General features: G+C 45.3%; 2 protein-coding genes and 1 non-coding gene across 9 annotated transcripts in view; 2 read left to right on the top strand and 1 right to left on the bottom strand.

Annotated features, from left to right (window-relative positions):
• The window catches only part of LOC109870182 (neurabin-2), a 28,507-nt gene extending 12,245 nt beyond the window's left edge, over positions 1 to 16,262 (top strand). For both annotated transcript variants that reach the window (XM_020460575.1, XM_020460576.2), the window contains 9 exons: positions 5,198 to 5,330; positions 5,660 to 5,780; positions 6,166 to 6,270; positions 8,969 to 9,101; positions 13,059 to 13,211; positions 13,316 to 13,369; positions 13,769 to 13,998; positions 14,262 to 14,355; positions 14,609 to 16,262. In XM_020460575.1, the coding sequence (XP_020316164.1) occupies positions 5,198 to 5,330; positions 5,660 to 5,780; positions 6,166 to 6,270; positions 8,969 to 9,101; positions 13,059 to 13,211; positions 13,316 to 13,369; positions 13,769 to 13,998; positions 14,262 to 14,355; positions 14,609 to 14,659 (1,074 nt within the window). In that variant the 3' untranslated portion in view covers positions 14,660 to 16,262. The remainder of the gene's footprint in view (positions 1 to 5,197; positions 5,331 to 5,659; positions 5,781 to 6,165; positions 6,271 to 8,968; positions 9,102 to 13,058; positions 13,212 to 13,315; positions 13,370 to 13,768; positions 13,999 to 14,261; positions 14,356 to 14,608) is intronic.
• Positions 16,256 to 21,035, bottom strand: LOC109870190 (histone-lysine N-methyltransferase PRDM9). 6 transcript variants are annotated; one of them, XM_020460591.2, is made up of 7 exons: positions 20,860 to 21,035; positions 20,459 to 20,561; positions 20,239 to 20,337; positions 19,768 to 20,039; positions 19,263 to 19,330; positions 18,988 to 19,178; positions 16,256 to 18,797 (listed from the first exon to the last, which is right to left on the bottom strand). In XM_020460591.2, the coding sequence occupies exons 1-7, from the start codon at positions 20,911 to 20,913 to the stop codon at positions 16,663 to 16,665; spliced, it is 2,922 nt and encodes a 973-aa protein (XP_020316180.1). In that variant the 5' UTR covers positions 20,914 to 21,035; the 3' UTR covers positions 16,256 to 16,662. The 6 variants fall into 6 exon arrangements, with proteins under 6 accessions (XP_020316180.1, XP_020316181.1, XP_020316184.1 ...); XM_020460592.2 differs by having other exon boundaries at positions 20,251 to 20,337; XM_020460595.2 differs by having other exon boundaries at positions 20,459 to 20,554.
• Positions 21,036 to 21,250: 215 nt separating this feature from the next.
• trnag-ccc (transfer RNA glycine (anticodon CCC)) lies at positions 21,251 to 21,321 on the top strand. Its single transcript has one exon. It is a non-coding gene; the product is annotated as a tRNA-Gly (tRNA).
• The last annotated feature ends 198 nt before the right edge of the window (positions 21,322 to 21,519 follow it).

Genomic DNA, 21,519 nt, shown 5'->3' with positions numbered 1-21,519 from the left:
TTGCCTTGATTCCTCACGTCCACTCTCCTCGTCTCCTTCTCAAAACACATTGGGTGAGATTTTTAGAGGGGAGGGATCTCTGACCTTTGCATCCAATGGGTTTTGAGGAGGCCAGGACAGAGGATGCAAAGGAATCAAGAAAATGCCATTGAGATTCTACCATGCATGGAGAGCAAATGGTATACAGTGAAAACTAACATCTTGTAAAAAAAAGAAAATGTAATAGGAAGAGCGACTAAGAGTGTTATAAAAAAAAAAGTGTGAAACTCCCCAGTGGTAATGTTAATAGGTTAGCAGCTGAACTTGTGGAGAGACTGTGTGGAGAGGAACATGCTATTTCTGTTGTGAGAAACCAGCTAAACTCACCTGTCAACACCACATCCACACAGCCTATTGGGTTTAAGCCAGATTTGGATTTGTTTTTGGGGAAAGCAACAAGAGGAGGAACAGGGTAAACTGCTTTCTACTAGGACCGTGTTTCCCAAAAAAGGAAAACGTGCACCCTTTAGGGGTCCTGGGGACAGAGGTTGGGAAACCCGGTACCAGGAGGATGTAACCACTTGACCACAATGTTACCCAACCACATCCCTCCCAGCCAAGGGCTGTGTACCAAGTGGCATCCTATTCTCTAGTTCAGGGGTAGGCAACCCTGGGCCTGGAGTGCCGCAGGCACTTCGTGTTTTGGATTTAACTGACCTGGAAGACCAGGTATGTTGAATTTAGGCAATGTACACTGTGTTGATCAAATCCTCAAGTTATTAACCTAGTTTCGACACAATTGGCAGGAAATGCTCAATGCTTCAGGAAGCTTTGTTTCCCCTTCACTACATTTGACCAGGACCATAGGGACTAGGGTGCCATTTAGGGTGCAGCCAAGGAGCCATTGTGGTAATTGTTGAAAAAATGTATAACAGCATGAGGGCATGCCTCTATATACCTCCCATAGTACCAACCTAGTCATTTGTGTGTTGCTGGGGCTTTTTAATATGTGATACAATCCAAGCGGTTTCCCTGTTTGGATTCCCTGTTCTGACACAAACAGAAGGCGTTAGCTTAGTTTAGCTACTGGCTGCACACACAGCTTTTGTAGGGCGATTGGTGGCAGAGAGGGTTGGAGGGAGGGGTGTTCCTGGCCATCTGTTATCCACTGTGACCTATTATCTGTCACAACTGGAGCAGCAGCAGCATGTATCCTGCCCCAGCCTCCCCCTGCCCTGCCCCTGCCCCAGCCTCCCCCTGCCCTGCCCTGCCTCAGCCTCCCCCTGCCCTGCCCCCCACCTTAATCCCAATGTTTGTCTCCTGAAAGGGGGAAAGGCAGGCTCATGTCGCTCATTGACTGCCACAATGCCACCTTATCTACCCCGCCCAGCTCAGCCAGTGTTCAGCGACTCTGTGTGTGCGTGCATACAGTACAGAAGGGAGGGAGGGAGGATATGAGGGCATCATGTAAGATGATCAGAGTCTGTCTGGCCTTTAGTGGGATACTCCCATATAAGGAAGAAGTAAATCTCTTGACTTTGGAAGGAGAAAGTGTTAGCTTTCTGTGTGTGTGTGCGCCATGTCTGTGTGTGTGTGTACGCCATGTCAGTGTGTGTGTGTGTGTGTGTGTGTACGCCATGTCAGTGTGTGTGTGTGTGTGTGTGTGTGTGTGCGCCATGTCAGTGTGTGTGTGCGCCATGTCAGTGTGTGTGTGCGCCATGTCAGTGTGTGTGTGTGTGTGTGTGTGCGCCATGTCTGTGTGTGTGTGTGTGTGCGCCATGTCAGTGTGTGTGTGTGTGCGCCATGTCAGTGTGTGTGTGTGTGTGTGCGCCATGTCAGTGTGTGTGTGCGCCATGTCAGTGTGTGTGTGTGTGTGTGTGTGTGTGCGCCATGTCAGTGTGTGTGTGCGCCATGTCAGTGTGTGTGTGCGCCATGTCTGTGTGTGTGTGTGTGTGTGCGCCATGTCAGTGTGTGTGTGTGCGCCATGTCAGTGTGTGTGTGTGTGCGCCATGTCAGTGTGTGTGTGTGTGTGTGCGCCATGTCAGTGTGTGTGTGTGTGCGCCATGTCAGTGTGTGTGTGTGTGCGCCATGTCAGTGTGTGTGTGTGTACGCCATGTCAGTGTGTGTGTGTGTGTGTGCGCCATGTCAGTGTGTGTGTGTGTGCGCCATGTCAGTGTGTGTGCGCCATGTCAGTGTGTGTGTGTGTGCGCCATGTCAGTGTGTGTGTGCGCCATGTCAGTGTGTGTGTGCGCCATGTCAGTGTGTGTGTGCGCCATGTCAGTGTGTGTGTGCGCCATGTCAGTGTGTGTGTGCGCCATGTCAGTGTGTGTGTGCGCCATGTCTGTGTGTGTGTACGCCATGTCAGTGTGTGTGTACGCCATGTCAGTGTGTGTGTGTGCGCCATGTCAGTGTGTGTGTGTGCGCCATGTCAGTGTGTGTGTGTGCGCCATGTCAGTGTGTGTGTGTGCGCCATGTCAGTGTGTGTGTGTGCGCCATGTCAGTGTGTGTGTGTGCGCCATGTCAGTGTGTGTGTGTGCGCCATGTCAGTGTGTGTGTGTGCGCCATGTCAGTGTGTGTGTGTGTGCGCCATGTCAGTGTGTGTGTGTGTGTGTGCGCCATGTCAGTGTGTGTGTGTGTGTGTGCGCCATGTCAGTGTGTGTGTGTGTGTGTGTGCGCCATGTCAGTGTGTGTGTGTGTGCGCCATGTCAGTGTGTGTGTGTGCGCCATGTCAGTGTGTGTGTGTGCGCCATGTCAGTGTGTGTGTGTGCGCCATGTCAGTGTGTGTGTGTGTGTGTGCGCCATGTCAGTGTGTGTGTGTGTGTGTGCGCCATGTCAGTGTGTGTGTGTGTGTGTGCGCCATGTCAGTGTGTGTGTGTGTGTGTGCGCCATGTCAGTGTGTCTTTGCCTTGTCAGTCAGTGTGCAGAGCTGAATCTGCAGGCAGATGATGCAGCCCAACACAGGCAGGTGGTACAGAGTACAGACACATCTGGATGTAGGAGACTTGTTTCCCTTGACACATGTTAATACTCTATACTGTCTGAACTGTAGTTGGTCTCTGGTCACCAGGCCTTGGGGTCAGGAAGGGCCACCAGCTGTGGCCATTAAACTCGAGGAGCGAACTGCCATTTGAGACGGTGGCTAAATCCCAAATTACACTCTACTCCCTATGTAGTGAACTACTTTTCAATTAAATTCAGAAAAGTGGACAAATCAAGTTAAGTGAAATTCTATTAGCACTATGGTGGTGCTTCAGACACAGAACAAACAGGCACAGATACAATAAATAGACAAGAATAGGGCTTTGGTCAAACGTTGTGCCCCATATAGGGAATAGGGTGTTATTTTGGATGCACACAGATAGAGAGCTTTGGGGGACCACTTTCAGTTGTTTTAACTGTTGATGTGCTAATGCCCTCAAACTCAAATCTGGACCTCCATGCCAGTTCTACTGCTTCCTGTCATTCTTCCCCTCTAATCAGGGACCTGGGACACCATGTGGGGTGTACTTAATTACCAGGTAGAACAGAATACCAGCAGTAGTCCGGACCTCGTAGGGTAAGATTTGAATACCCCTGTGCTAGTGCCAGGCTACATTCATTCACACGAAGGCTAAACATATTTTCTGTCTGCTTATAATCCAAATGATCCTAATCCGCCGAGATACAAAGGTAACCTAAATCACACAACCTATTTAGACCATATGCCAAACCCACGCCATTGGTCTACACCAGTCAGAGGTTTACTGGTTTAGGTAGCCATTAATGTGTGTGTGTGTGTTCCTAAATGTATAGCTCTGAGCTGGCATTTACGTGGTCATAGGCTGCGTCGTCAACAGTATATGTACGGTACAACGGCTGCTTTGATGCAAGACCTCTTCTGGGTGTTCTATTTGAAAACCTTTGATCCAACTGCACAGACCTAGATACAGTTTAGCCCAGCCAAAGAAATGTGCCTCACCTCAACCTTCCTAGTATTCAATGATGTATGAAAACAAATAATAGTCCATTTAGTTCTCTCAGGGGGAGGTTGGTTGAATCATAAGAGCAATGTCAAATCTGACAAACACTTCACTGTGGTTGCTACGGAGACAGAGACCATGTGATTTAGATGACACTGTACAAGCAAAGAGGTGTGTGTGTGTGTACTGACTACTGTGAGACGGGCACAAACAGATGACGAAAGGTAGCAAACATGAAGACCGTTGTAATGGAGAGGAGGAGGGTTATTCATTGGAGGGAAACTATTAAAAGATGAGAGGTTATATTGGGGAGTTTGGAGAAGAAGCAAAAGAGGGAGATGTAAAAAATAAAAAAAAGCCAGAGGGAATAAGGAGAGTGAGAGAAGAGAATAGGGATGGAGAGAAAAAGAGGAGAGGAATGAGGGATACGAATGGGAGGGTGAACAGTGAGATGGAAAGAGAAGAGAGGGTAAAGCACCGAGCAGGTCCTGTGTAGCTTTAGTAGGAGAGTGGTTATGTGAGGTGCACATGTGACCTGAGCCTCCCTGGAAGACCAGAGAGAAGAGTGGCCGAGAAAGAGAGGGTGTGTGTGTGTGTGTGTGTGTGTGGCAGCTGCAGTGGCCAGGACTGCATTAGAATGCTGAAGGTGCTTATGTATACTGTCATGGGCTAATTCCCAAATAGCTCCCTATATAGTGCACTACCCATAGGGCAAAAGTAGTGCACTATGTAGGGAATATGGTACCATTTGGGATGCAATAATGCTGTTGGAGCTGGGCTAAAGTGGAAGCTCTGCTCTGAAATGGGTCACTGTCTATTTTATGAGAGGTGCCTGGGTTTTATACCGGGGTTGATTTGAAGTCTGTTACCTGAATATAATAGCATTTTGGTAGTTGAAACAAGCTTTAACTGGCAAAGTTGGTGATGGAAATGGTTTGTGTCTATTTGTATTAGATGAATGACATGACAGTATATTGCACTAAACACTATGTGGTCACCCTTTTCACTGTGTCCCACCTCCATCCATCCTATCAGAACATAATGGAACTAAGGCCCTCTTCTAACACGGATAGAAACATCCTCATACTCAATGATAAACCTGCAACTACTGCTCAATCAGTAAATCTATCAACAACAACAAAAATATATTTTATAAAGCCCTGTTTACATCAGCAGTTGTCACAAAGTGCTTTACACAAGTAAAACGTATGTTTAAACAGTTTTGTAATAAGCTACTTTGTGTTCTCTTCATCTGTCAGGTGTTTGCCACCTACCCCAACGAGGACTATGATCGTCGGAATGAGGACGTGGACCCCATGGCTGCGTCTGCAGAGTACGAGCTGGAGAAGAGGGTGGAGAGGCTCGATCTGTTCCCCGTCGAGCTGGAGAAAGGTACACCTCAGCTCAGTTACCCCATAACCTTAATGTGGCAATCTGTGATTCGAAAAACAACAAAGAACATTCCAGATTGCCCACTTAAGAAAACTCCCCTTCACAGAACTGTAAAGAGGAGTTGTAATCGCCATTCTCTTGAGACAATCAGAGATCAATCCCCTCACTCAATCAGCACGCATCTATCATCCCTCCATCTGCCTTCCAGTTATCCCTTCTCCCAAGAGGGATATTCTGATTTTAAAAGCTATTATGAAACAAAAGAGCATTTCATTTTCATCATGGATTACAATGATTTTATTGTTTTCTCACTGTCTCACTGTCCTCAGATGGGGATGGGCTGGGTATCAGTATCATTGGGATGGGGGCGGGGGCAGACATGGGCCTGGAGAAACTGGGCATCTTTGTCAAGACGGTCACCGATGGAGGAGCAGCGCATCGGGATGGCAGGTACGTTACAAAATGGTGGACTTCATCTACAGATTTTCGAGCTACACACTCCTGGCAGACTTACCTGAACAGGTTCTGCATGATTTAATACATCTAAGAAGCAATCAAGCATGTGAGATGAGCCAAACTTGTATGTCTAGTAGTAGTATTCACATCTCTGTCTAGCTTGCGGATATTGATATGTTATTGCTTTTCCACAAATAGGTTTGGAATAATAAAGGGAGTCAATTCGGTCGCATTACGGTTCCTTGCGGGAGCAGGTCTCACTAGCAAAACAGATTTCTATCTCCGAGACAAACCTGTATGAATGGTTGAATGAAACAGTAAGCATATTATAAGACTGTGGTGCTGAGGTTGTTGTGCTGCTTTGTGTTTCTCCACCCAGGATCCAGGTGAATGACCTGATAGTGGAGGTGGATGGGACCAGTCTGGTGGGGGTCACTCAGACCTTCGCTGCCTCCGTCCTCAGGAACACCACAGGCACTGTCAAGTGAGGATATGTTTTTGGCAATAGTGCGCTACTTTTGACTAGGGTCTATAGGGCTCTGGTGAAAAATAGTGCACAATATAAGGAATAAAGTTGCTATTTGGGATGCACACTTTGATGCAACACTCTGATGTTACAGAGGCTTCTAGTTTTTTAGCAGTTTTTTAGCAGGTTTTTAGTAGTTTTTTAGCAGGTTTCTTTTCCTCAGCAAAAAAATACACTTTTTTCAGGACCCCTTTTTCAGGACCCTGTCTTTCAAAGATAATTTGTAAAAATTCAAATAACTTCACTATGAACCATAAACAATTCATGAACATCCACCTGTGGAACAGTCGTTAAGACACTAACAGCTTACAGACGGTAGGCAATTAAGGTCACAGTTATGAAAACTTAGAACACTAAAGAGGCCTTTCTACTGACTCTGAAAAACACCAAAAGAAAGATGCCCAGGGTCCCTGCTCATCTGTGTGAACGTGCCTTAGGCATGCTGCTAGGAGGCATGAGGACTGCAGGCCATAAATTGCAACGTCCATACTGTGAGACGCCCAAGACAGCGCTACAGGGAGACAGGACGGACAGCCGATTGTCCTCGCAGTGGCAGACCACATGTAACATCACCTGCACGGGATCGGTACATCCGAACATCACACCTGCGGGACAGGTACAGGATGGCAACAACAACTGTCCGAGTTACACCAGAAATGCACAATCCCTCCATCAGTGCTCAGACTGTCCACAATAGGCTGAGAGGCTGGACTGAAGGCTTGTAGGCCTGTTGTAAGGCAGGTCCTCACCAGACATCACCGGCAACAACTTTGCCTTTGGGCACAAACCACTGGACCAGACAGGACTGGCAAAAAGTGCTCTTCACTGACGAGTCGCGGTTTTGTCTCACCAGGGGTAATGGTCGGATTCGCATTTATCGTCGAAGGAATGAGCGTTACACCAAGGCCTGTACTCTGGAGCGGGATCGATTTGGAGGTGGAGGGTCCGTCATGGTCTGGGGCAGTGTGTCACAGCATCATCGGACTGAGCTTGTTGTCATTGCAGGCAATCTCAACGCTGTGCGTTACAGGGAAGACATCCTCCTCCCTCATGTGGTACCCTTCCTGCAGGCTCATCCTGACATGACCCTCCAGCATGACAATGCAACCAGCCATACTGCTCGTTCTGTGCGTGACTTCCTGCAAGACAGGAATGTCAGTGTTCTGCCATGGCCAGCGAAGAGGCCGGATCTCAATCCCATTGAGCACGTCTGGGACCTGTTGGATCAGAGGGTGAGGGCTAGGGCCATTCCCCCCCAGAAATGTCTGGAAACTTTCAGGTGCCTTGGTGGAAGAGTGGGGTAACATCTCACAGCAAGAACTGGCAAATCTGGTGCAGTCCATGAGGAGGAGATGCACTGCAATACTTAATGCAGCTGGTGGCCACACCAGATACTGGCTTTTGATTTTGACCCCTCCCCTTTGTTCAGGGACACATTATTCCATTTCTGTTAGTCACATGTCTGTGGAACTTGTTCAGTTTATGTCTCAGTTGTTGAATCTTGTTATGGTCATACAAATATTTACACATGTTAAGTTTGCTGAAAATCAACGCAGTTGACAGTGAGAGGACATTTTTTTTTTTGTTGCTGAGGTTAATACTGCTTTGAGAACAATTAGCTACTGTGAGGGATTAGAGTTGCCTTGATGGACGTCTCTCTCAAACACTTGAATACAGACAGTTTAAATGACTTCATCAAGTCTAATCCCTACTCTATTTTCTTTGTAGTACTGCGTGACGCGAGACTCCGTTAAGGTTTTCTGTACACATCTTCTTCTTAGTTTTGCAGTGGCTTTAGACTCTAGAGAAGACTGTCTAAATGACCACATCCTCCCACATACATACTGTGTAGACCAGGGCATGCAGAGTAGTCAGTCATCAGAGGTCAAATGGGGCCATGATGAAGAGCGAAAACTTCACTTCGAGATACAGCAACAGAACCACAGACAAAGCTGAAACTCACGTTTGAACCATGGAAGAGCATAAAAACATCACCATCATGCTCACAGCAGGCATCAACACAATTATCATTCTGAAATGCCAGAGGGGTCTATTTGTGGCTGACTGAATGGGGCACCAGAGTCGCCTGCCTGTTCCTCAATCCCCAGCACTGCTTTGTCGTCGTATACAGGCTCATTCATTCATCATTCTGGAACTAGTGATCAGTAGAGCTATGGAGGTAATTGTTAGTGTGTGTGTAATTGTTAGTGTTGTGTGACTTTAGAGAGAGCTCATGCATTATAGATCAGTAGACGGGGAAGGAAGGGTTGAGGCAGGCAGGCGGTCAGTTGGGCCTATTCATAAAAATGTCAGCCATGGGAATGGATGGGTGAATGGATGGGTGAATGAGGATGGGAACTGTGTTTAGCATTTAATTACCTGATGTCTAACGGGGGGAATTCTAAGGCTGTTGTCGTGGTCTTGATAACTGACTGACTATGGGTACTCATTCTGAACTGCACTACTCTGATTCCTCTTACATAGCTGAGGAGAGTATTACACTGAAAAACACGTCTCTCTCGGAGCATATTGGGTCAAGGTTGAGAGGTTATATAATTCAGATGATTTAACCTCTTGCTAAGGGACCATATCATAGAGGTTCCTCTTATTGCAGTCCACATAGAAAGCCATTTTCAAAATCTGTAATTGTATGCAGGTTTCTGATTGGTCGGGAGAAGCCGGGCGAGCAGAGTGAGGTGGCCCAGCTGATCCAACAGACCCTGGAACAGGAGCGCTGGCAGAGAGAGATGATGGAACAACGCTACAGCCAGTACATGGACGACCAAGAGGTAGGTCTACAACCAGTCTGTAACCAACCAGTACATAGATGACCAGAAGGTAGGTATACAATTGGTCTACAACCAGTATAGGTAGGTCTACAACCAGTCTAACCAACCAGTACATAGATGACCAGAATGTAGGTATACAATTGGTCTACAACCAGTATAGGTAGGTCTACAACCAGTCTGTAACCAACCAGTACATAGATGACCAGAAGGTAGGTATACAATTGGTCTACAACCAGTATAGGTAGGTCTACAACCAGTCTAACCAACCAGTACATAGATGACCAGAATGTAGGTATACAATTGGTCTACAACCAGTATAGGTAGGTCTACAACCAGTCTAACCAACCAGTACATAGAGGACCAGAAGGTAGGTATACCATTGGTCTACAACCAGTATAGGTAGGTCTACAACCGGTCTAACCAACCAGTACACAGATGACCAGAATGTAGGTATACAATTGGTCTACAACCAGTATAGGTAGGTCTACAACCAGTCTAACCAACCAGTACATAGAGGACCAGAATGTAGGTATACAATTGGTCTACAACCAGTATAGGTAGGTCTACAACCAGTCTAACCAACCAGTACATAGATGACCAGAAGGTAGGTATACAATTGGTCTACAACCAGTATAGGTAGGTCTACAACCAGTCTACAGCCAGTACATAGAGGACCAGAATGTAGGTATACAATTGGTCTACAACCAGTATAGGTAGGTCTACAACCAGTCTACAGCCAGTACATAGATGACCAGAAGGTAGGTATACAATTGGTCTACAACCAGTATAGGTAGGTCTACAACCAGTCTACAGCCAGTACATAGAGGACCAGAAGGTAGGTATACAATTGGTCTACAACCAGTATAGGTAGATCTACAACCAGTCTACAGCCAGTACATAGAGGACCAGAAGGTAGGTATACAATTGGTCTACAACCAGTATAGGTAGGTCTACAACCAGTCTACAGCCAGTACATAGATGACCAGAAGGTAGGTATACAATTGGTCTACAACCAGTATAGGTAGGTCTACAACCAGTCTACAGCCAGTACATAGATGACCAGAAGGTAGGTATACAATTGGTCTACAACCAGTATAGGTAGGTCTACAACCAGTCTACAGCCAGTACATAGAGGACCAGAATGTAGGTATACAATTGGTCTACAACCAGTATAGGTAGGTCTACAACCAGTCTACAGCCAGTACATAGAGGACCAGAAGGTAGGTATACAATTGGTCTACAACCAGTATAGGTAGGTCTACAACCAGTCTACAGCCAGTACATAGAGGACCAGAAGGTAGGTATACAATTGGTCTACAACCAGTATAGGTAGGTCTACAACCAGTCTACAGCCAGTACATAGAGGACCAGAATGTAGGTATACAATTGGTCTACAACCAGTATAGGTAGGTCTACAACCAGTCTACAGCCAGTACATAGAGGACCAGAAGGTAGGTATACAATTGGTCTACAACCAGTATAGGTAGGTCTACAACCAGTCTACAGCCAGTACATAGAGGACCAGAAGGTAGGTATACAATTGGTCTACAACCAGTATAGGTAGGTCTACAACCAGTCTACAGCCAGTACATAGAGGACCAGAAGGTAGGTATACAATTGGTCTACAACCAGTATAGGTAGGTCTACAACCAGTCTACAGCCAGTACATAGAGGACCAGAAGGTAGGTATACAATTGGTCTACAACCAGTATAGGTAGGTCTACAACCAGTCTACAGCCAGTACATAGATGACCAGAAGGTAGGTATACAATTGGTCTACAACCAGTATAGGTAGGTCTACAACCAGTCTACAGCCAGTACATAGAGGACCAGAAGGTAGGTATACAATTGGTCTACAACCAGTATAGGTAGGTCTACAACCAGTCTACAGCCAGTACATAGAGGACCAGAAGGTAGGTATACAATTGGTCTACAACCAGTATAGGTAGGTCTACAACCAGTCTACAGCCAGTACATAGATGACCAGAAGGTAGGTATACAATTGGTCTACAACCAGTATAGGTAGGTCTACAACCAGTCTACAGCCAGTACATAGATGACCAGAAGGTAGGTATACAATTGGTCTACAACCAGTATAGGTAGGTCTACAACCAGTCTACAGCCAGTACATAGAGGACCAGAAGGTAGGTATACAATTGGTCTACAACCAGTATAGGTAGGTCTACAACCAGTCTACAGCCAGTACATAGAGGACCAGAAGGTAGGTATACAATTGGTCTACAACCAGTATAGGTAGGTCTACAACCAGTCTACAGCCAGTACATAGATGACCAGAAGGTAGGTATACAATTGGTCTACAACCAGTATAGGTAGGTCTACAACCAGTCTATAGCCAGTACATAGAGGACCAGAAGGTAGGTATACAATTGGTCTACAACCAGTATAGGTAGGTCTACAACCAGTCTACAGCCAGTACATAGAGGACCAGAAGGTAGGTATACAATTGGTCTACAACCAGTATAGGTAGGTCTACAACCAGTCTATAGCCAGTACATAGAGGACCAGAATGTAGGTATACAATTGGTCTACAACCAGTATAGGTAGGTCTACAACCAGTCTACAGCCAGTACATAGAGGACCAGAAGGTAGGTATACAATTGGTCTACAACCAGTATAGGTAGGTCTACAACCAGTCTACAGCCAGTACATAGATGACCAGAAGGTAGGTATACAATTGGTCTACAACCAGTATAGGTAGGTCTACAACCAGTCTACAGCCAGTACATAGAGGACCAGAAGGTAGGTATACAATTGGTCTACAACCAGTATAGGTAGGTCTACAACCAGTCTACAGCCAGTACATAGAGGACCAGAAGGTAGGTATACAATTGGTCTACAACCAGTATAGGTAGGTCTACAACCAGTCTACAGCCAGTACATAGATGACCAGAAGGTAGGTATACAATTGGTCTACAACCAGTATAGGTAGGTCTACAACCAGTCTATAGCCAGTACATGGACAACCAAGAAGTACAGTACAGATGGACAGACGGACAGGGGAGTTACTACCAGAACGTGTCCAATAAGAATACAGATGTTTTCTTTATGTTGTGAAATGTTTTGCTACTCTGTGCCTTAAAGAACACGACTCTGAACACTGTGTGCCAATCACATCTTTGTCAGAATTGACCCAAAGCCGGTGGCTGTATCGAGTGAGCTGAATGGGCGTGTGTCCTTAGCTACGCTGTTACTGTCCAGTATAGCCTCCAGACAGTATAAACACACGTGTGCTTCCCAAATGACACGCTATTCTTCCTATGGGCTCTGGTCAAAAGTAGTGCACTAAATAGGCAATAGGGTGCCATTTGTGATGCATACCAACAGGTCAGTTTAGAGAGCATAGGCCAAATAGGATAAATTAAATTCTGTCTCCCTAGGACTTCTTTTTCAAAATGAATCAGTGTTTCTGATGTTTTGGCCTCTTCATCTCTGGGTTGTTAGGTTAGAGATTTTAGAGTACTTACAACTCAAAAGGATGATTTTTTTTTCCCTCTAACCTCTGTCCAATCAAAATCCTATGAGGATGCAGGACATTCTTATGTTCTCCGTCTTATTACATTGACATGCAGAATGATGGCATAATGGTTGAGGGTTTGTTCTGTGTTCCTTCCCCTAATCTAGGGATGCTCTTCAATGGTGTTATACGCCATCTAGTGGCCAGTCTCAGTACCAACCATTTATTATTTTATTTTACCTTTTATTTAACTAGGCAAGTCAGTTAAGAATACATTCTTATAACCATGATGCTGTTATAGTAGCAGCAGTCACAGGCATTTATAAAAATACTGTGAAATGGGATTGATGGAAGCATATTGAACCTATTCAAACCTATTCAAATATGCAGACACTTTGGCCCTGTCAATTAAGAGCTGGAGAATAATTAAACCCCAAATCCGAATAGTTACTTTCGGGCTCACCGGTCCTCTCTTTCCCCAGGATGGTGAATATGGTACTGATGAGGAGGAGGATGAGGAGGAGGAGGTCAGCCCCACAGAGCCGTCTGCCATCGAGGTGTTTGACCTGGCTGAGAACGAGGACATCTCTCCCCTGGAGACGGACCCTGAGAAGCTGGCCCATAAGTACCGGGAGGTGAGAGGAACCATTAAAGATAAAGGGCGGTGTCGCCCTGTTCCTTATATACTGCACTACCTTTTGGACAGATTTTGCAACAACTTCCTTAACTCTCTCCTCAGCTTCAAATAAAGCATGCTGTAACACAGGCAGAGATCCAACAGCTGAAAAGAAAAGTAGGTTAAGTTGTATTATGTTGCTGCTATGCTATGTTGTTGTCTTAGGTCACTCTTTATGTCGTGTTGTGGTTTCTCCCTTTTTCGTGATATGTGTTTTGTCCTATATTTTTTTTAAAAATATTTTTAATTCTAGCCCCCGTCCCCGCAGGGGGCCTTTTGGTAGGCCGTCATTGTAAATAAGAATTTGTTCTTAACAGACTTGCCCAGTTAAATCCAGGTTAAAATAAAATGTATATATATATCGTATTTGTTATTAAATGTGATGTCCCAATGTTTAATTGTACAGTACATCTACTACTTAATTAATATTCAGTGGCATTTACGGCCAGTCCGTTTGTTTACCTGTGTGTGTGTGTACTTACGCGCATCTGTGTGTGTACTTCTCCACACTCCCAGCTGAACCATGCAGAGCAGGACAAGCAGCGCTGGCGTATGGACAAGAATCAGCTGGAGCAGACCCTGCAGGAGAACAAGGAGCGCATGGAGAAGCTGGAGGGCTACTGGATGGAGGCCCAGAGTCTGTGTCAGGCTGTGGACGAGCACCTGAAGGAGACGCAGGCCCAGTACCAGGCTCTGGAGCGCAAGTACAGCAAGGCCAAGCGCCTCATCAAGGAGTACCAGCAGAAGTAAGGCCGGGCCACACACACACACACACACACACACACACACACACACACACACAGAGGTTGCAATGCTACTAGCGTTAGCGCAATGACATGCTAGCTGTTCCCATAGACTTCCAGTCATGGAGCCATTGACTATCCATTTAAAAGTGCGTCTCTGCAGAAAAATATTTTTGCAGTGGCAACAATTTGGGCCACCACTGCTAAATGAATATAGGGGAAACACTGAGTGTGATTAGTGTCTCTCTGTGACGTCTCATCTGTAGGGAGATTGAGTACCTGAAGAAGGAGACTCAGCGCTGTGTACAGGACGGGGCCGAGGCATCACTGAAGGAGGAGTCAGGACAGCTCCATGAACAGGTAATAGCGGAGACTGATGGCTGTATGTGTGGCTCCAACACCAAGGTTTGTGTGTTCGATTCCTGCTGGGGCCACCGATACGAAAAATGTATGCATGCATGACTGTCAGTTGCTTTAGATAAGTGTCTGTTAAATGATATATATTTCATTGTGTGCAGCCATTGGGGAGACAATTAGTGAAGCAGAGCATTGGTAAAGTTTCTAGTAGTCTATCATAATACATAACTAACCTTCTGTGTTACTTTGGTTGCAGGTAGCAGATCTGGAATGCAGGGTTGAAGAGCTGAAATCTGAACCTTTATAAAAGCCTGGTTTCCTATGTCTCTTCAAGAACATGAAGTGAATACCAGGATGTTAGTGTATTTGCAGTGGACCCAGGGTATTTCTTGCCTCAAACTTTGGTATTGGTTTGCGGTTGCATACGTGTACCCTCAGGCTTTGTATTGCTGCATATAATCTCTTTATCTAACAACCCTTTTAATCCTGTTTTTGTTGTTTGTTTTGTGAATATTTCCCATCTGGTAATATTGCCAACGGCTACTGGTTTGTCTGATAGTTTAATCAACCATTTTCTTAACATTTAAAAAAATACTGGCAAGAACTTCTGTGGAGCTCTAACCGTTGCTGTTCTGTATTTTGCCATTTGATAGAAAATAGTGTTTGAGTGAATTAGAAAACCAGGCTTTTGATTTCAATTGCAAAAACAAATTCCTTTTCTTTGTTTTGTGAGGTTTTATTTTCTGGGTCATTTTACAGCTGTAATACTGTGTGGGTTATCAAACAAAGTTTGGTTTGTATATATTATTTTATTAATACATGTGAAACATTTAACATGTATGCACTAATGGAGTCAAGAGTTGGTGCATATGATAACTTATGTGACTGAGGAAGACGTGGAATTGTAAAATGTTGACACTGGAGAAGATGTAGAATGATTGTGTTGGTGCTTCACTGGAACACAGAATACCATAGGTTATCCATCTCCTTCTACAATTAGATCACCAATCCAACCTTTGCAGGGGCTTGTCACTCAACTTCAGTCGACTGCTGCCTACCTCTGAGTTAACAACCGTAGAGCATGTGTATTGTTAGCCAGTCAACTCCGCTACCCAGTAATGGCTACTGATGCGATTCAGTAAGAGCATAGTAAACCTTCAGAAACAACCCCTTAAGTAACTGAACTTACATAAAATAACTAATTGTAAAAAGGACCAGAAGAGAGTTTCCAAATCTGCTGTGCTACAAAGGGATATTGACGAGATTTGAAATCTGATCTTTTTAAAATGTTATTGTGGATGTTATCAAAGATGTGTTCAACACTGACTGAATGGCAGACACAAGAACTGGAAAGTGTTGGGAAACACAACTGGTGCATGTTCATTAGAAACCAAACAGAATCAAATGGACTGAAACAGGGAAGGACTAGTCCGTTGTGTACCCTAATGAACACAACCATGGACTTTGATGGTGATGAAACATCACCAGCAGCTATTGTGCACTCTCCATTCCCCTGACTGTAGCACATGGAATCACTGCCAGGTAGTATTCACCTGCTTCTTCACTTTGGAGGGAAACTTACTGTAAAAATACGATTTATGTCAACTCCCATACCAGTGTGTTTGTATAGTTAAGATGACTGAAATATTTGATTGTTTATATGGTAAACGCCATATGTGAGGTATTGGATTAAAGCTGGTAAGATAAGCAATGGAAACTGTCTAGAATGGATATTTGTTGAATTTCGGAGGCAAGACCTGGGTGATTTCACAAAGACAGTGTTGGATAATTTTATGAAATGAAGAAATATCTCATGAGCATGTTATGTATTTTCATAAGATTTTAGGCTTGTACAGGGCACATGCTTTGCATTATGTTTTGTGGAATAAATGGTGAACCGTGATAATGAAGTCAGTCTATTTTTAATTCATTTTCTATTTCCCTCATCTTCAGTTTACAAACTGAATTGTCCTCCAGGTACAAAGATACATTACATGACCAAAAGTATGGACACCTGCTCGTCAAACATCTCATTCCAAAATCATGCGCATGAATATGGATTTGGTCCCCCCTTGCTGCTACAACAGCCTCCACTCTTCTGGGAAGGTTTTCCACAAGATGTTGGAACATTGCTGCAGGGGCTTTGCTTCCATTCAAACATTAGTGAGGTCGTTAGTGAGGTCAAGCAGTAATAAAACACAAATCACATGCTTGTACTTGTAAATAGAATGGTATTCTGATCTGTGAATGTTGCTCTGCTACAGAAATATCAACTTAACCAAGTAGTAAATAGTGTGTGTGGTGCAGACATTATGAGTGCATCTTTTCATGGTGTCTCGTCAGGTGATAATTTCGTGAAAACCTTTTGACACACTGATCACACTTGTACAGTTTCTCTCCGTTGTGCAGCAGCTGGTGAGCTTTCAGACTCTGAGGTCGACTGAAGCTTTTCCCACATTCAGGACAGGTACATGGTTTCACCCCAGTGTGTTTTCTCTCATGACGCTTCAGATCCCCAGACTGACGGAAGGTCTCTCCACACTCTGTACACAGGAAAGGCTTCTCCCCTGTGTGTATCCTCACGTGCACATTCAGCTGTCCAGAGTGGCTAAAACACTTCTCGCAATAAGAACAGCGGTATGGCTTCTCTCCCGTGTGAATCCGCTGATGCTGCTTAAGGCTGTAGAAACAAGAGAAACCTTTCCCACAGTCATTGCACAAGTACCGTTTGGCTGTGACTGACTGGAAACACCTGTGAGATTTGAAGCATTTGACATACTTGTAGCTCTTCCCACACTGAAAGCAGAGGTGGACCTCTCCCCCCTCCACGGCCTTCTGCTCTGGCGGAATGAGGCCTGAGCCCAGGCCTGAGGCTTGAGAGACATACTCCTCAGGGTGGTGTCTCTTAACGTGCTTCCGGAGGTACCTCTCCTCGGTGAAGGAGAATTGGCAGTAGGAGCAGGGGACAGCTTCAGAGCTCAGCTGGATGTCCTTACATACTTCTGCCTCCAGGTGGCGCTGTAGACTGGCAGCCTGACTGAAGAACCTTCCACAGCGGGTGCAGCAATAACGCAGATTTTCCTTCGGGTGCTTGTTGAGCTTGTGCTTCTTCAGGGTGGTGTACCGTTTGAAGGTAACCCCACATGTAGAGCAAGAATACGGCGGCGGCCCCACCACGACCTGGATGCACTGATGGGATCTGAGAGACTCTGGGTTGTCGTAGGTTCCCTGACACTCAGTGCAGCTGTACTGGGCCTCCTCTCCAACAGCCTCTCCCTCCATCTCCTTCTCCTCCATGTCCAGAGCATCTGAATCAGGATCTGAATGCGATCTCTTCTTGGTACTGATTTGTCTTTGTTTTGGTGCGTTTGTCTTAGTTTTGGCTTTAGAGGACCTGGTGGACTTTACTCTGAGGTTCCTTAGTCTCTGAGAGGGAGCTCTTCCAGTCTGGGTCTCTGTAGTTGAATCATTGGTGGAGGGGGGCTCCGGTTCCCAGGCGCTGTCAGAGGGCGGCCGGGGCAGATTCGCCCCTCTGACCTCTACTACTCGACGCTTCTTCTTCGTTCCGTGAACTCGTAGCTGGTGCCTCGCCAGGTCATACCCCTGAGCAAAACACTTCCTGCACTGGGGGCAGCAGTAGGGTCTGACGTTGGAGTGGACAGCTCGCATGTGTCTTTGAAAGTGGCCCTTCTGTTTAAAGCGCTTCCCACACTGAGAGCAGCTGTTGGCCTCCTCACCTCTTTGTGCCGGCTCATCTGTCTGGGGCTCTGTATGTAGAGCATCAGAGGGGAGTTCTGGGGATTCAGGTTTATGGGTGCTCTCTCCTCTGACCTCTACAAAAGCCTGCATTTTGATGACCTTTTCCCTTTGGTCATGGCTCTTCATGTGCTGACAAAGGCTGCTTTCCACAGTAGAAGAGAATGGGCAGTGAGGACACGGGAATAAGACAGAGGTCCCTGTAGGTGGAGCATCGGAGGTGGAGGACTCTGTTTCCTGGGTCCTGTCAGGGGATGGCTGACTCTTCCCTCTGACCTCTTCAGACATAAACTCTTCTATTTCCTGCTTCTTCTTCTTTCCATGAACTCGTATCTGGTGTCTGGCCAGACAAGACAGCTGAGCGAAACACCTCCTACAATGGATGCAGCAGTACGGTTTCACCTTGGAGTGGACATTTCGCATGTGTCTCTGGACGTGGCCCTTCTGCTTAAAGCTCTTAGGACACTGAGGGCACCGGTAGGCCAACTCCCCTACAGAGGACGACGACATCGGGTCTGCCTTTACATTGCCGTTAGAAAGGTGATTGTCAAGCTCACTCAGTTCAGACGCAGGTGATAGGTCCAGAGAGTGTGATTTCTCTGTATGTTTTTGAAGGTAGGACTTGGTGGTGAAAGTAAGCTGGCACTGACAGCAGAGGAAAACCTGAGACGACAAATCTGTTCTAAACTCTGAAACAGAGAGAAGATGCAAAAGTTAGGTCTTAATAAACATTACTAAAGTGACTGGCATTCTTTCAACCTTTTTGAGTTTCAGAAATGTAATATTCCCTATTATTATTCCTTATACACCCTCACATAAGCCTTCTAGACGCCCAGTGCCTGAGCAAGGTCGTAAAAGGAGACTGGGAACGATAAGTACCTGAAGGGGTGCACTTTCGGAGCCAGATTTGGTCAGAGGGGTCCCTAAACCTTTCGATGAATCTGCCCCCAGGCCAAAACAGGAACTCATCTCCTGGGGGGATGGAGCGGCAGCAGTGGAAGAAAACAATCCCCCTGTACTGGAGTGCTATGAGATTACCCTCCTCTTCATTACGAGCACAGTTAACATACCTGAGAGAGAGAGACAGAGAGAGAGCGTAATGTGACTTAGACAGACAGACTGTAGAATAAGTGAGGGTACGTCCTACAAGTTACCTCATCCAGTTGGAATGAGTGTCTCGTGCAGCATCGATGTACTCAGATTCACTCTTACTGTTCCAGACCTGAAAAAAAAAAGGTATGTTTTTATAGAAAAACATGACAAATAATCTCAGCTGACTCTGCACAACAGTCATAAATAGAGTATAGAGACAATGCTTAAGATTTCCATGGAATAGCACTATAGGTGCACCCAAATATCACCCAGGGTCCTAGGGTTGTGGTCAAGTAGGGAATAGGGTGCCGTTTGGGACACAGTTTTACACAAACTATAGTACAGTATTTTGTACATTATTTAACCTTTATTTTGACAGGGAGTCAAGCTGAGACCAAGGTCTCTTTTATAGATGAGCCCTGCAAATAGAAAAATATACACATATCACTACGGAAAGCAAAACAGATAAAACACATCATAGGAAACAAACACACTATTCAGTAAAAAGGTCCTAAATCAGAATATCCCTACATATCACAATTGCCCAGTATATCAGTACTCACTCACCTCCCAGGAATAGTCACTTGCTACTGCTCTTTCCCTGGTAGTCACCTCCCCCTCACAGGGGCCAAAGTGCATTCCTGGTGCCACAGCTGGCCCTTGGTTTAGGACCCCCAGGCCTGCCCCTGGGATACTGGACCTGCCTACCACCAGCCCATGGGGTAGGGTGAGGAGGGCCCTCTGGGGTATACCCATTGGAGTGGGAGAGTCCAGCATGAAGGACAGACCACCTTGGACATCACACTGGTCTTTGTTGGAGGTATGACACTCCTCACAATCTGTAAAAATAGAAATACAAAGTGATAGGCCTAAGTAAGCTGGTACAATCATGTGGTAAGCTAAACTGGATATAACATGGCCTTCCACTTACCAACTGTAGATCTAAGCAACTATGATTTGAAAGATGTATGCAAAGACCATTGATGGCCTTGGAATTCAAGATAGTCCACAGAGTACACAGAATTCGTTCTCACTCACAGAGGTCATTACCGTTGTCATCTAGTAGTTGATGACCCTCCTCTTGGCCTTGTACCACAGTGTTCACCAATATATTCTGGACCAAGCTGTCAGAGAACACTGTGACAACACAGATCCAGTGAGAAAATGGAGTATATGACAAATGTTCCTGACACAGGAGTACATGACAATCACCATCTGAAACTGATTGAATTTGGCTACTGCAGCCTGAGTACCACACCTGCAGAGTGGTTGTCTGTAATGATTTGGACTTGGCATCCCTCCTCTGACACACCAGGATCTGCCCACTCCACGACGATCACTTCTTCAGACATCACTGTAGACTCCATATTCGGTTAGTAGTGTAGCAATGACAGTGTTAGCAAGCACAACAGCCATGTATCAGGACAAAACCTTCACCCTGTGTGATAAACTATGGAAAAAGCCATTTGTCCTGATATTATACCAATTTCACGAATTAATTTAACAGTGCATTAGCTACTAAAGAAAATACAACATCTAAATGTCAAAATGCACAATGTTGTTGGCTAGCAAGCTACATACAAAAATGCTAGCTAGCAATGTGGAATTAGCATTATCTTGCAAGATAGCTAGCTAGTGTTCAAAATAATATTGACACACCTGGACAACCTGATCTTCTTGAAACCTGTAATTACTAATAATCTTCGTTATCATTTAGATACTAGGGTATGTCAATTTTGGAAAACGGATTTGACTTTTGAGGAGAAAATTCATGAGTAGCTTCTCCTTCTTCAAGTTGTTTTGATGGCGGACCGCAACCATTCATGGGTAGCTTGTATCGCAATTCCCTTTACATGACCCGGAAGTGAAAATCTTCCACAATGATGGCTTGCGTCTAAAATGTGACTTTTTGCAATGATTGACTATGCTTTGATGACCAGAATATTATTCATACACTTTAGTTCTTCCTATACAATAACACAATCTTATAAATTAATTTACACGATGAAGGAGATCTTCATATAATCGCAAACTTCCTCAACCATCACCAGCGCCGCTGGTGTAGTGGTATCATGGAAGATTCCCATTCTTTCGACCCGGGTTCGATTCCCGGGCGGCGCACTGATTTTGCTATCTTGACACAGAAATGCAGTGCTGTGTTCTATGGTGCATTAAATGCACGATTACACAAAGTAACAACAGCGATGAGTTTACTTGTTTAGTCATCATCAGAAAAACTGTCTACATTAAAAAAAAATATTTCGACGCTTGGGCTTGCCTGGAAAACAGACGCTGAATTGCATTGAACTCTACATCGGG

This window comes from Oncorhynchus kisutch, linkage group LG25 (genome assembly GCF_002021735.2).
Source record: "Oncorhynchus kisutch isolate 150728-3 linkage group LG25, Okis_V2, whole genome shotgun sequence".
NCBI lineage: Eukaryota > Metazoa > Chordata > Actinopteri > Salmoniformes > Salmonidae > Oncorhynchus > Oncorhynchus kisutch.
The sequence above is the reverse complement of the archived record's forward strand: the minus strand, read 5'-3'. Positions and strand labels throughout refer to the sequence as shown.